The sequence below is a fragment of the Oncorhynchus kisutch genome, unplaced genomic scaffold, assembly GCF_002021735.2.
Source record: "Oncorhynchus kisutch isolate 150728-3 unplaced genomic scaffold, Okis_V2 Okis06b-Okis10b_hom, whole genome shotgun sequence".
Classification (NCBI taxonomy): domain Eukaryota; kingdom Metazoa; phylum Chordata; class Actinopteri; order Salmoniformes; family Salmonidae; genus Oncorhynchus; species Oncorhynchus kisutch.
Genome location: NW_022261983.1, coordinates 19,977,384 through 19,992,554, shown reverse-complemented (window position 1 = coordinate 19,992,554; position 15,171 = coordinate 19,977,384). Strand labels below are relative to the sequence as shown.

General features: G+C 48.8%; 1 protein-coding gene across 7 annotated transcripts in view; it reads right to left on the bottom strand.

Moving 5' to 3' along the window:
- LOC109886536 (caskin-1) overlaps window positions 1-15,171 on the bottom strand; it is a 138,179-nt gene that overhangs the window by 22,532 nt on the left and 100,476 nt on the right. For 6 of the 7 annotated variants that reach the window (XM_031814210.1, XM_031814211.1, XM_031814209.1 and 3 more), the window contains 4 exons: window positions 14,861-14,970; window positions 6,627-6,737; window positions 1,976-2,077; window positions 1,433-1,571 (listed from right to left, as the gene is read on the bottom strand). In XM_031814210.1, coding sequence (XP_031670070.1) covers window positions 1,433-1,571; window positions 1,976-2,077; window positions 6,627-6,737; window positions 14,861-14,970 — 462 coding nt within the window. The remainder of the gene's footprint in view (window positions 1-1,432; window positions 1,572-1,975; window positions 2,078-6,626; window positions 6,738-14,860; window positions 14,971-15,171) is intronic. The other variant, XM_031814213.1, reaches the window with a different exon arrangement.

Genomic DNA, 15,171 nt, shown 5'->3' with positions numbered 1-15,171 from the left:
TTCCCATTGTTCCTCAACTGTAGTGTCTGATATACCATGTTGTAGCACTGAGTCTTTCCCATTGTTCCTCAACTGTAGTGTCTGATATACCATGTTGTAGCACTGAGTCTTTCCCATTGTTCCTCAACTGTAGTGTCTGATATACCATGTTGTAGCACTGAGTCTTTCCCATTGTTCCTCAACTGTCGTGTCTGATATACCATGTTGTAGCACTGAGTCTTTCCCATTGTTCCTCAACTGTAGTGTCTGATATACCATGTTGTAGCACTGAGTCTTTCCCATTGTTCCTCAACTGTCGTGTCTGATATACCATGTTGTAGCACTGAGTCTTTCCCATTGTTCCTCAACTGTAGTGTCTGATATACCATGTTGTAGCACTGAGTCTTTACCATTGTTCCTCAACTGTAGTGTCTGATATACCATGTTGTAGCACTGAGTCTTTCCCATTGTTCCTCAACTGTAGTGTCTGATATACCATGTTGTAGCACTGAGTCTTTACCATTGTTCCTCAACTGTAGTGTCTGATATACCATGTTGTAGCACTGAGTCTTTCCCATTGTTCCTCAACTGTAGTGTCTGATATACCATGTTGTACGGGGAGTTCCCTCCCAGGGGAGTTCAGTCTGGGATTGCTGTCTGTTCAGGTCAGTCTGTTTTCAGGTGAACGGGGAGTTCCCTCCCAGGGGAGTTCAGTCTGGGATTGCTGTCTGTTCAGGACAGTCTGTTTTCAGGTGAGGGAGTTCCCTCCCAGGGGAGTTCAGTCTGGGATTGCTGTCTGTTCAGGTCAGTCTGTTTTCAGGTGAACGGGGAGTTCCCTCCCAGGGGAGTTCAGTCTGGGATTGCTGTCTGTTCAGGTCAGTCTGTTTTCAGGTGAGGGAGTTCCCTCCCAGGGGAGTTCAGTCTGGGATTGCTGTCTGTTCAGGTCAGTCTGTTTTCAGGTGAGGGAGTTCCCTCCCAGGGGAGTTCAGTCTGGGATTGCTGTCTGTTCAGGTCAGTCTGTTTTCAGGTGAACGGGGAGTTCCCTCCCAGGGGATTTCAGTCTGGGATTGCTGTCTGTTCAGGACAGTCTGTTTTCAGGTGAGGGAGTTCCCTCCCAGGGGAGTTCAGTCTGGGATTTCTGTCTGTTCAGGTCAGTCTGTTTTCAGGTGAGGGAGTTCCCTCCCAGGGGAGTTCAGTCTGGGATTGCTGTCTGTTCAGGTCAGTCTGTTTTCAGGTGAGGGAGTTCCCTCCCAGGGGAGTTCAGTCTGGGATTGCTGTCTGTTCAGGTCAGTCTGTTTTCAGGTGAACGGGGAGGTCCCTCCCAGGGGAGTTCAGACGACAGGTGGTCATTTTAACATCGACGATCAAAGATGAGATTCGACGGCAGGATACATTCAGTTGCCTTGCTTCTGTCTTTAAACTGTGTGTGTGTGTGTGTGTGTGTACGTCCTACCCAGCTTCATGATGCCTATCTCCTGCAGGTCCTCCCAGGTGATGTCTGTGATGAAGTCGATGTTTTCATATCCGTTCTGCACCAGAACCTGCTGGTACTGACTCAGCCCTATCGCTGACAACCACTCTGCCAGGCTGGCCTAAACACACACACACACACACACACACAATAGTTAGTACAGGCTCAGCCATATCGCCGACTACCGCTCTACCACCTAGTTACAACAACAACAACCAGGTCTCAGGTCAGTAACTAACAGGTCTCAGGTCAGTTATTAACAGGTCTCAGGTCAGTTACTAACAGGGTTCAGGTTAGTTACTAACAGGTTTCTGGTCAGTTACTAACAGGTTTCAGGTCAGTTACTAACAGGTTTCAGGTCAGTTACTAACAGGTCTCAGGTCAGTTACTAACAGGTCTCAGGTCAGTTACTAACAGGTCTCAGGTCAGATACTAACAGGTCTCAGGTCAGTAACTAACAGGTCTCAGGTCAGTTACTAACAGGTCTCAGGTCAGTTACTAACAGGTCTCAGGTCAGTTACTAACAGGTTTCTGGTCAGGGAGCCACTCAGTGACGCTGAGTTTGTTGATCTCAGATGTCATCTTCTTTCTGTGGCCTGGTTTGGTCACTCCGATGGCCGTGAGATCCTACACACACACACGTACCACACACACGTACCACACACACACACACACACACACACACATACACACACACACACACACACAACACCAAGGAAAAATAGGTGAGACGCTTCCAAACTCTCCACAGATACACACACTTCATTACCACAGAGACACCACAGACACCAGACACTACATACACCAGACACCACATACACCAGACACCTGCCACCACAGACACCAGACACCACATACACCAGACACCTGCCACCACAGACACCAGACACCACATACACCAGACACCTGCCACCACAGACACCAAAGACACCACATACACCAGACACCACAGACACCAGACACCTCAGAAAACACAGACACCAGACACCACCGGCACCACAGACACCAGACACAACAGACACCACATACACCACAGACACCAGACACCACCGGCACCATAGACACCAGACACAACAGACACCACAGACACCACAGAAAACGCAGACACCACAGAAAACATAGACACCACACACACCACAGACACACACAGTGTCCAGGTGACAAGCTGTACCACAGGACAGGAAGGTAAATGTCCCCAAAGGGAAATGAAGGTGAAGAGGAAAGAGAGGATGTTGGCAGTGAGAAAGAAGCATTGTATCACTAGACCCCAGCTCCACCCACAGCATGGCTCCACCCACAGTCTGGCTCCACCCACAGCATGGCTCCACCTATCTACAGTCTGGCCACACCCACAGCATACTGTACCACAGGACAGGAAGGTAAATGTCCCCAGAGGGAAATGAAGGTGAAGAGGAGAGAGAGGATGTTGGCAGTGAGAAAGAAGCATTGTATCACTAGACCCCAGCTCCACCCACATCATGGCTCCACCTATCTACAGTCTGGCCACACCCACAGCATGGCACCCACCTATCTACAGTCTGGCCACACCCACAGTCTGGCTCCACCCACCTATCACCTAGCCCCAACTATCCACAGTCTGACTCCACCCACCCACTGTATGTCTCAACAATCTGGCTCCACCCATCAACTGTCTGGCTCCGCCCACCCAGTCTGTCCCCACCCAAAACCTGGCTCCTCCCAACTCCACTCCACTATACTCTAATTATCCCAATATACAGATGTAGGATCTTAATTTGATAACTATTTTGTTGCCAGTGAGTGTGTCTAGAGTCCAGTGAGTGTGTGGGTAGAGTCCAGTGAGTGTGTGGGTAGAGTCCAGTGAGTGTGTGGGTAGAGTCCAGTCAGTGTGTGGGTAGAGTCCAGTCAGTGTGTGGGTAGAGTCCAGTGAGTGTGTGGGTAGAGTCCAGTCAGTGTGTGGGTAGAGTCCAGTGAGTGTGTGGGTAGAGTCCAGTCAGTGTGTGGGTAGAGTCCAGTCAGTGTGTGGGTAGAGCCCAGTCAGTGTGCGGGTAGAGCCCAGTCAGTGTGTGTGGGTAGAGTCCAGTCAGTGTGCGGGTAGAGTCCAGTCAGTGTGTGGGTAGAGTCCAGTCAGTGTGTGGGTAGAGTCAGTGTGTGTAGAGTCCAGTCAGTGTGTGGGTAGAGTCCAGTCAGTGTGCGGGTAGAGTCAGTGTGTGGGTAGAGACCAGTCAGTGTGTGTGGGTAGAGCCCAGTCAGTGTGTGTGGGTAGAGCCCAGTCAGTGTGTGGGTAGAGCCCAGTCAGTGTGTGGGTAGAGCCCAGTCAGTGTGTGTGGGTAGAGTCCAGTCAGTGTGTGTGGGTAGAGTCCAGTCAGTGTGTGTGGGTAGAGTCCAGTCAGTGTGTGTGGGTAGAGTCCAGTCAGTGTGTGGGTAGAGTCCAGTCAGTGTGTGGGTAGAGTCCAGTCAGTGTGTGGGTAGAGTCCAGTCAGAGTGTGGGTAGAGTCCAGTCAGTGTGTGGGTAGAGTCCAGTCAGTGTGCGGGTAGAGTCAGTGTGCGTGTAGAGTCAGTGTGTGGGTAGAGTCCAGTCAGTGTGTGGGTAGAGTCCAGTCAGTGTGTGTAGAGTCCAGTCAGTGTGCGGGTAGAGTCAGTGTGCAGGTAGAGTCAAGTCAGTGTGTGGGTAGAGTCCAGTCAGTGTGCGGGTAGAGTCAGTGTGCGGGTAGTCCAGTCAGTGTGCGGGCAGTCCAGTCAGTGTGTGGGTAGAGTCCAGTCAGTGTGTGTGGGTAGAGTCCAGTCGGTGTGTGGGTAGAGTCCAGTCAGTGTGTGGGTAGAGTCAGTGTGTGGGTAGAGTCCAGTCAGTATGTGGGTAGAGTCCAGTCAGTGTGTGGGTAGAGTCCAGTCAGTGTGCGGGTAGAGTCCAGTCAGTGTGTGGGTAGAGTCAGTGTGCGGGTAGAGTCCAGTCAGTGTGTGGGTAGAGTCCAGTCAGTGTGTGGGTAGAGTCCAGTCAGTGTGTGGGTAGAGTCCAGTCAGTGTGTGGGTAGAGTCAGTGTGTGGGTAGAGTCAGTGTGTGGGTAGAGTCCAGTCAGTGTGTGGGTAGAGTCCAGTCAGTGTGTGGGTAGAGTCAGTGTGTGGGTAGAGTCAGTGTGTGGGTAGAGTCCAGTCAGTGTGTGGGTAGAGTCCAGTCAGTGTGCGGGTAGAGTCCAGTCAGTGTGTGTGTAGAGTCCAGTTAGTGTGTGTGTAGAGTCCAGTCAGTGTGTGGGTAGAGTCAGTGTGCAGGTAGAGTCCAGTGAGTGTGTGGGTAGAGTCCAGTCAGTGTGTGGGTAGAGTCCAGTCAGTGTGTGGGTAGAGTCCAGTCGGTGTGCGGGTAGAGTCCAGTCAGTGTGCGGGTAGAGTCCAGTCAGTGTGTGGGTAGAGTCCAGTCAGTGTGTGTGGGTAGAGTCCAGTCGGTGTGTGGGTAGAGTCCAGTCAGTGTGCGGGTAGAGTCCAGTCAGTGTGTGGGTAGAGTCAGTGTGCGGATAGAGTCCAGTCAGTGTGTGGGTAGAGTCCAGTCAGTGTGTGGGTAGAGTCCAGTCAGTGTGCAGGTAGAGTCCAGTCAGTGTGTGGGTAGAGTCCAGTCAGTGTGTGGGTAGAGTCCAGTCAGTGTGTGGGTAGAGTCCAGTGAGTGTGTGGGTAGAGTCCAGTCAGTGTGTGGGTAGAATCCAGTCAGTGTGTGGGTAGAATCCAGTCAGTGTGCGGGTAGAGTCAGTGTGCGGGTAGAGTCAGTGTGCGGGTTGAGTCCAGTCAGTGTGTGGGTAGAGTCCAGTCAGTGTGCGGGTAGAGTCAGTGTGCGGGTTGAGTCCAGTCAGTGTGTGGGTAGAGTCCAGTCGGTGTGCGGGTAGAGTCAGTGTGCGGGTAGAGTCAGTGTGTGGGTAGAGTCCAGTCAGTGTGCGGGTAGAGTCCAGTCAGTGTGTGGGTAGAGTCCAGTCAGTGTGTGGGTAGAGTCCAGTCAGTGTGCAGGTAGAGTCCAGTCAGTGTGCGGGTAGAGTCAGTGTGCGGGTAGAGTCCAGTCAGTGTGCAGGTAGAGTCAGTGTGCGGGTAGAGTCAGTGTGCGGGTAGAGTCAGTGTGCGGATAGAGTCCAGTCAGTGTGTGGGTAGAGTCCAGTCAGTGTGTGGGTAGAGTCCAGTCAGTGTGTGGGTAGAGTCCAGTCAGTGTGCGGGTAGAGTCAGTGTGCGGGTAGAGTCAGTGTGCGGGTAGAGTCAGTGTGCGGGTAGAGTCAGTGTGTGGGTAGAGTCCAGTCAGTGTGCGGGTAGAGTCAGTGTGCGGGTAGAGTCAGTGTGCGGGTAGAGTCAGTGTGCGGGTAGAGTCAGTGTGCGGGTAGAGTCCAGTCAGTGTGTAGATAGACTCTATGATTTATTTTTCTACTTAGCTAATGGCCAGATAGTTGGCAGTTAGAGACCTCATTCTCTACTAATATTCTATATTGATTGATCGGTTCTCATCTAGAGGTGTAATTGTATCACTAGTCTGAGGTACACACACAGCGGGAGACACACACACACACACACACACACACACACACACACAGAACACACACACACACACACACACACACACACACACACACACACACACACACACACACAACACACACACACACAGAACACACACACACACACACACACAGAACACACACACACACACACACACCACACACACACAGAACACACACACACACAGAACACACACACACACACACACAGAACACACACACACACACACAGAACACACACACACACACACACACACACACACACACACAGAACACACACACACACACAGAACACACACACACACACACACACACACACACACACACACACACACACACACACACACACACACACACACACACACACACACACACAGAACACACTGGACTTTGTCATAGGAGGAGCTTTGTGTCCATCTGCTCTAAAGGCTGCAGGCAGCCCTGTCCTGGCCAATCACAGACGAGGTCCTGGGCATGCTCAGTGACTGGAGTGACTGGGGGGGGGGGTGTATGCATCTGAACTGTCTTCAGTGTTACTGGTGGGAGGGTGGGTGGGGGGGTTGCTAAGGCAACTGCTTTATGATCAGTGAGTGAGCAGTGAGGTGACGGGGTGTGGTTAGAGCGTGACTTTAACTTTCAGGTTAAAGGATAGGGGTCAGAGGTCAGGGGTTCCTTACCTCTGGGGTCATTCTGCTAATGGTGGCTATGTCATACCCGGCGCTGATGAAGTTTGGAGCGTAGACCTGCAGCTGAAAGTCACTCAGCCATTGGATAACAGCCTCAGAGCTCTAGGAGAGAGAAGACAGGTGGAGTTCTGTCACTACGGCTGGCCCTGGGCTAACGGCTAATGGCTAACCGCTAACGGCTAATGGCTAACCACTAATGGCTAAAGGCTAATCACTAGTAGAGGAGACAGAAGAGGAGAAGACAGGTGGCTAAAAGCTATGGGCTCTGGGCTAAACACCTCTAACAGCTGAAGGCTAAAGACTAGCTAAGAATAACAAGAGAGGAGAGGAGGACTAGGTAGGTGGCTAAAGGCTAACGGCTAGGAGCTACTAGAGGAGGGAAAGAGGGAGAAGACTGGCTCTGTCTGGCTGAGCTATTGGGGAAGATGGAGGAGGGAGAAGACAGGCTCTGTCTGGGTGAGCTATTGGAGAAGATGGAGGAGGGAGAAGACTGGCTCTGTCTGGGTGAGCTATTGGAGAAGATGGAGGAGGGAGAAGACAGGCTCTGTCTGGGTGAACTATTGGAGAAGATGAGGGAGGGAGAAGACTGGCTCTGTCTGGGTGAGCTATTGGAGAAGATGGAGGAGGGAGAAGACTGGCTCTCTCTTCGAGCTATTGGAGAAGATGAGGGAGGGAGAAGACAGGCTCTGTCTGGGTGAGCTATTGGATAAGATGGAGGAGGAAGAAGACTGGCTCTGTCTGGGTGAGCTATTGGAGAAGATGGACGAGGGAGAAGACTGGCTTTGTCTGGGTGAGCTATTCGAGAAGATGGAGGAGGGAGAAGACTGGCTCTGTCTGGGTAAGCTATTGGAGGAGGGAGAAGACTGGCTCTGTCTGGGTGAGCTATTGGAGAAGATGGAGGAGGGAGAAGACTGGCTCTGTCTGGGTGAGCTATTGGAGAAGATGGAGGAGGGAGAAGACTGACTCTCTCTTCGAGCTATTGGAGAAGATGAGGGAGGGAGAAGACTGGCTTTGTCTGGGTGAGCTATTCGAGAAGATGGAGGAGGGAGAAGACTGGCTCTGTCTGGGTAAGCTATTGGAGGAGGGAGAAGACTGGCTCTGTCTGGGTGAGCTATTGGAGAAGATGGAGGAGGGAGAAGACTGGCTCTGTCTGGGTGAGCTATTGGAGAAGATGAGGGAGAAGACAGGCTATATCTGAGTGAGCTATTGGAGAAGATGAGGGAGAAGACAGGCTCTGTCTGGGTGAGCTATTGGAGAAGATGGAGGAGGGAGAAGACTGGCTCTGTCTGGGTGATCCTATTGGAGAAGATGGAGGAAGGAGAAGACAGGCTCTGTCTGGGTGAGCTATTGGAGAAGATGGACGAGGGAGAAGACTGGCTTTGTCTGGAGCTATTCGAGAAGATGGAGGAGGGAGAAGACTGGCTCTGTCTGGGTGAGCTATTGGAGGAGGGAGAAGACTGGCTCTGTCTGGCTGAGCTATTGGGGAAGATGGAGGAAGGAGAAGACTGGCTCTGTCTGTGTGAGCGATTGGAGAAGATGAGGGAGGGAGAAGACAGGCTATATCTGGGTGAGCTATTGGAGAAGATGAGGGAGAAGACAGGCTATATCTGAGTGAGCTATTGGGGAAGATGAGGGAGAAGACAGGCTCTGTCTGGGTGAGCTATTGGAGAAGATGGAGGAGGGAGAAGACTGGCTCTGTCTGGGTGATCCTATTGGAGAAGATGGAGGAGGGAGAAGACAGGCTCTGTCTGGGTGATCCTATTGGAGAAGATGGAGGAAGGAGAAGACAGGCTCTGTCTGGGTGAGCTATTGGGGAAGATGGAGGGAGGAGAAGACAGGCTCTGTCTGGGTGAGCTATTGGGGAAGATGGAGGAAGGAGAAGACAGGCTCTGTCTGGGTGAGCTATTGGAGAAGATGGAGGAGGGAGAAGACAGGCTATATCTGGGTGAGCTATTGGAGAAGATGGAAGGGTGGACCTGGCCAATCACATCCAGAGATTTTAGACAACCCACTCTGAGGATTCTGATGTGGTGAAGTCTGCTCCAGAGACTTCCTCTATCACAAGCAGCTGCAGTATCATGCTCTGTCCACTGAGAGGCAGCAGAGAGGCCAGAAGAACTCAGCCATGCCCAGTCCACCAGCACCTCCCTTATCCCCCCTTTCTTCCCACCCACTCTGCTCAGGATTGGACCACGGGTCACACGGAGGGGGAGAGGAGGGGAGGAGGAGGGAGGATCTGGAACTAACAGATAGCCATGTGAACCTACACACCCTGCTGGGGAAAACATGTCCATTAGATGGCTGTGATCTGATCAAGCTATCTCATACACACACTTCCATCTTACTGGTCCTGCCAACACACACACACACACACACACACACACACACACACACACACACACACACACACACACACACACACACACACACACACACACACACACGGTGCTAAGCTAGGGTAACTAAGATCAAGATGGCTCAGGCTACAGTATAGTGTAGTATATATACAGTGTATAATATATATATATATATCAGTATAGTATATATACAGTATAGTATAATATATAGATCAGTATATTATATATAGGGTATATTACAGTATATATCCAGTATAGTATATATCTAGTACAGTATATATACAGTGTATAATATATATATATATATCAGTATAGTATATATACAGTATAGTATAATATATATATATATATCAGTATAGTATATATACAGTATAGTATAATATATAGATCAGTATATTATATATAGGGTATATTACAGTATATTTCCAGTATAGTATTGTGTATATACAGTATATTACAGTATATATCCAGTATAGTATATATCTAGTACAGTATATATACAGTGTAGTATAATATATATCCAGAATAGTACAGTATATATATATATATATATATATATATATAGTATAGTGTATATACAGTATAGTATAGCATATATACAGTATAGTGTATATATACAGTATAGTATAGTACATATCAGTATAGTATATATCCAGTATAGTAAATGTATATAGAGTATACTATATATCCAATATAGTATAGTGTGTATATATATAGTACAGTATATCTCCAGTATAGTATAGTATAGTATATATCCAGTATAGTATAGTATATATACAGTATAGTATATATCCAGTATAGTAAATGTATATAGAGTATAGTATATATCCAATATAGTATAGTGTGTATATATATATATATAGTATACAGTATATACTAGTGTATAGTATATCTCCAGTATAGTATATATCCAGTATATTATAGTGTATATACAGTATAGTAAATGTATATATAGTATAGTATATATCCAATATAGTATAGTATATATTGTATAGTATATCTCCAGTATAGTATATATCCAGTATATTATAGTGTATATACAGTATAGTATATATCCAGTATATTATAGTATAGTATATATCCAGTATAGTATATATCCAGTATATTATAGTGTATATACAGTATAGTAAATGTATATATAGTATAGTATATATCCAATATAGTATAGTATATATTGTATAGTATATCTCCAGTATAGTATATATACAGTATATTATAGTGTATATACAGTATAGTAAATGTATATATAGTATACTATATATCCAATATAGTATAGTGTGTATATATATATAGTACAGTATATATCCAATATAGTATATATCCAGTATAGTATATATCCAATATAGTATATCTCCAGTATAGTATATATCCAGTATATTATAGTGTATATACAGTATAGTATATATCCAGTATATTATAGTATAGTATATATCCAGTATAGTATATATCCAGTATATTATAGTGTATATACAGTATAGTAAATGTATATATAGTATAGTATATATCCAATATAGTATAGTGTATATTGTATAGTATATCTCCAGTATAGTATATATCCAGTATAGTATATATCCAGTATATTATAGTGTATATCCAGTATAGTATATCTCCAGTATAGTATATATCCAGTATATTATAGTGTATATACAGTATAGTATATATCCAGTATATTATAGTGTATATACAGTATAGTAAATGTATATATAGTATATTATATATCCAATATGGTATCGTGTATATTGTATAGTATATCTCCAGTATAGTATATATCCAGTATAGTATATATCCAGTATAGTATATCTCCAGTATAGTACATATCCAGTATATTATAGTGTATATACAGTATAGTATATATCCAGTATATTAGAGTATATATCCAGTATAGTAAATGTATATATAGTATATTATATATCCAATATGGTATCGTGTGTATATATATAGTATAGTATACATATATATATATAGTATAGGCTCATATCAGAGAGGTTTAGAGAACACAAAGTCCCTGGGCAGCAAACAAGGAAAATAGAGATGGAGGAGGAACAGCGAGATGGAGGAGGAGGAACAGCGAGATGGAGGAGGAGGAACAGAGAGATGGAGGAGGAGGAACAGAGAGATGGAGGAGGAGGAACAGAGAGATGGAGGAGGAGGAACAGAGAGATGGAGGAGGAGGAACACAGAGATGGAGGAGGAGGAACAGAGAGATGGAGGAGGAGGAACAGAGAGATGGAGGAGGAGGAACACAGAGATGGAGGAGGAGGAACAGCGAGATGGAGGAGGAGGAACAGAGAGATGGAGGAGGAGGAACACAGAGATGGAGGAGGAGGAACACAGAGATGGAGGAGGAGGAACAGAGAGATGGAGGAGGAGGAACACAGAGATGGAGGAGGAGGAACAGAGAGATGGAGGAGGAGGAACACAGAGATGGGAGGAGGAGGAACAGAGAGATGGAGGAGGAGGAACAGAGAGATGGAGGAGGAGGAACAGAGAGATGGAGGAACACAGAGATGGAGGAGGAGGAACACAGAGATGGAGGAGGAGGAACACAGAGATGGAGGAGGAGGAACACAGAGATGGAGGAGGAGGAACACAGAGATGGAGGAGGAGGAACAGAGAGATGGAGGAGGAGGAACACAGAGATGGAGGAGGAGGAACACAGAGATGGAGGAGGAGGAACAGAGAGATGGAGGAGGAGGAACAGAGAGATGGAGGAGGAGGAACAGAGAGATGGAGGAGGAGGAACAGAGAGATGGAGGAGGAGGAACAGAGAGATGGAGGAGGAGGAACAGAGAGATGGAGGAGGAGGAACACAGAGATGGAGGAGGAGGAACACAGAGATGGAGGAGGAGGAACACAGAGATGGAGGAGGAGGAACAGAGATGGAGGAGGAGGAACAGAGAGATGGAGGAGGAGAACAGAGAGATGGAGGAGGAGGAACAGAGAGATGGAGGAGGAGGAACAGAGAGATGGAGGAGGAGGAACACAGAGATGGAGGAGGAGGAACAGAGAGATGGAGGAGGAGGAACAGAGAGATGGAGGAGGAGGAACAGAGAGATGGAGGAGGAGGAACACAGAGATGGAGGAGGAGGAACAGCGAGATGGAGGAGGAGGAACAGAGAGATGGAGGAGGAGGAACAGAGAGATGGAGGAGGAGGAACACAGAGATGGAGGAGGAGGAACACAGAGATGGAGGAGGAGGAACAGAGAGATGGAGGAGGAGGAACACAGAGATGGAGGAGGAGGAACAGAGAGATGGAGGAGGAGGAACACAGAGATGGAGGAGGAGGAACAGAGAGATGGAGGAGGAGGAACAGAGAGATGGAGGAGGAGGAACAGAGAGATGGAGGAACACAGAGATGGAGGAGGAGGAACACAGAGATGGAGGAGGAGGAACACAGAGATGGAGGAGGAGGAACACAGAGATGGAGGAGGAGGAACACAGAGATGGAGGAGGAGGAACAGAGAGATGGAGGAGGAGGAACACAGAGATGGAGGGAGGAGGAACACAGAGATGGAGGAGGAGGAACACAGAGATGGAGGAGGAGGAACACAGAGATGGAGGAGGAGGAACACAGAGATGGAGGAGGAGGAACAGAGAGATGGAGGAGGAGGAACACAGAGATGGAGGAGGAGGAACACAGAGATGGAGGAGGAGGAACAGAGAGATGGAGGAGGAGGAACAGAGAGATGGAGGAGGAGGAACAGAGAGATGGAGGAGGAGGAACAGAGAGATGGAGGAGGAGGAACAGAGAGATGGAGGAGGAGGAACAGAGAGATGGAGGAGGAGGAACAGAGATGGAGGAGGAGGAACAGAGAGATGGAGGAGGAGGAACACAGAGATGGAGGAGGAGGAACAGCGAGATGGAGGAGGAGGAACAGAGAGATGGAGGAGGAGGAACAGAGAGATGGAGGAGGAGGAAACACAGAGATGGAGGAGGAGGAACACAGAGATGGAGGAGGAGGAACAGAGAGATGGAGGAGGAGGAACACAGAGATGGAGGAGGAGGAACAGAGAGATGGAGGAGGAGGAACACAGAGATGGAGGAGGAGGAACAGAGAGATGGAGGAGGAGGAACAGAGAGATGGAGGAGGAGGAACAGAGAGATGGAGGAACACAGAGATGGAGGAGGAGGAACACAGAGATGGAGGAGGAGGAACACAGAGATGGAGGAGAACACAGAGATGGAGGAGGAGGAACACAGAGAGGAGAGGAGGAACAGAGAGATGGAGGAGGAGGAACAGAGAGATGAGGAGGAGGAGGAACAGAGAGATGGAGGAGGAGGAACAGAGGATGGAGGAGGAGGAACACAGAGATGGCGGAGGAGGAACACAGAGATGGAGGAGGAGGAACACAGAGATGGAGGAGGAGGAACACAGAGATGGAGGAGGAGGAACACAGAGATGGAGGAGGAGGAACACAGAGATGGAGGAGGAGAAACACAGAGATGGAGGAGGGAGGAACACAGAGATGGAGGGAGAGAACACAGAGATGGAGGAGGAGGAACAGCAGAGATGGAGGAGGAGGAACAGCGAGATGGAGGAGGAGGAACAGAGATGGAGGAGGAGGAACAGAGAGATGGAGGAGGAGAACAGCGAGATGGAGGAGGAGGAACAGAGAGATGGAGGAGGAGGAACACAGAGATGGAGGAGGAGGAACACAGAGATGGAGGAGGAGGAACACAGAGATGGAGGAGGAGGAACACAGAGATGGAGGAGGAGGAACAGAGAGATGGAGGAGGAGGAACAGAGAGATGGAGGAGGAGGAACACAGAGATGGAGGAGGAGGAACACAGAGATGGAGGAGGAGGAACAGAGAGATGGAGGAGGAGGAACAGAGAGATGGAGGAGGAGGAACACAGAGATGGAGGAGGAGGAACACAGAGATGGAGGAGGAACACAGAGATGGAGGAGGAGGAACACAGAGATGGAGGAGGAGGAACACAGAGATGGAGGAGGAGGAACACAGAGATGGAGGAGGAGGAACACAGAGATGGAGGAGGAGGAACACAGAGATGGAGGAGGAGGAACACAGAGATGGAGGAGGAACACAGAGATGGAGGAGGAACAGAGAGATGGAGGAGGAGGAACACAGAGATGGAGGAGGAGAAACACAGAGATGGAGGAGGAGAAACACAGAGATGGAGGAGGAATAGAGAGATGGAGGAGGAGGAACAGAGAGATGGAGGAGGAGGAACAGAGAGATGGAGGAGGAGGAACACAGATGGAGGAGGAGGAACACAGAGATGGAGGAGGAACACAGAGATGGAGGAGGAACACAGAGATGGAGGAGGAGGAACACAGAGATGGAGGAGGAACAGAGAGATGGAGGAGGAGGAACACAGAGATGGAGGAGGAATACAGAGATGGAGGAGGAACACATAGATGGAGGAGGAGGAACACAGAGATGGAGGAGGAGGAACTGAAAGGATAGAAGACAGATAGAACAGAATCTCTCTCAGAGGAGTAACAGAACAGACAGACCGGAACACACACACACACACACACTCACCGTGTCGTGGCTGCAACCAAATGCTCGCAGTAAGGACGAGGCCAGCTGAGAGAGTAAGTGTTTGGACATCCTTGGTGTGTGTCGTGTTCGAGACTGTCTGTGTGTCCGTGTTCTCGTGTGTCTGTGTGTGCGTGTTCTCGTGTGTCTGTGTGTCCGTGTTCTCGTGTGTCTGTGTGTCCGTGGTTCTGGGTGTGTGTGTGTCCGTGGTTCTGTGTGTGTGTGTGTTTCTGTCGTTGGTGGAGAGTGTGTGAGAGATTGTGCTGAAGGGGAAGAGGGACACTGGTTTCGGTGAGGAGAGGGACGCAGGGAAGCAGGAAGTGTGTGAGTGATGACTCTGAGAGGAGGACTGTCTGTCTTACCTTCCCCTCGCCTTGCCCCTCCCCCTTCCAGGTTGCCGTGGCATCATAGGGTGGAGCTTCATGGAGCGGGCATCCTGATTGGCTCGACTGTCTAGAGGCAGAGGCGGAGCCTGGAGGTAACACACACTGTCGTTGGGTCGAGCTCAACCACTCATATTTTCATTATTTGACCCAACCAATCCTGTCCCACCATTTCTTTCTATAAAACCAATCCCCCTCAATGTGAATAACCAATCAGGTTTCACCTCCTCCTCAGTATCTGGTGTCGTCAGCCAATCACAGGCCTCCTCTACTAACTACTGGCCATCTGG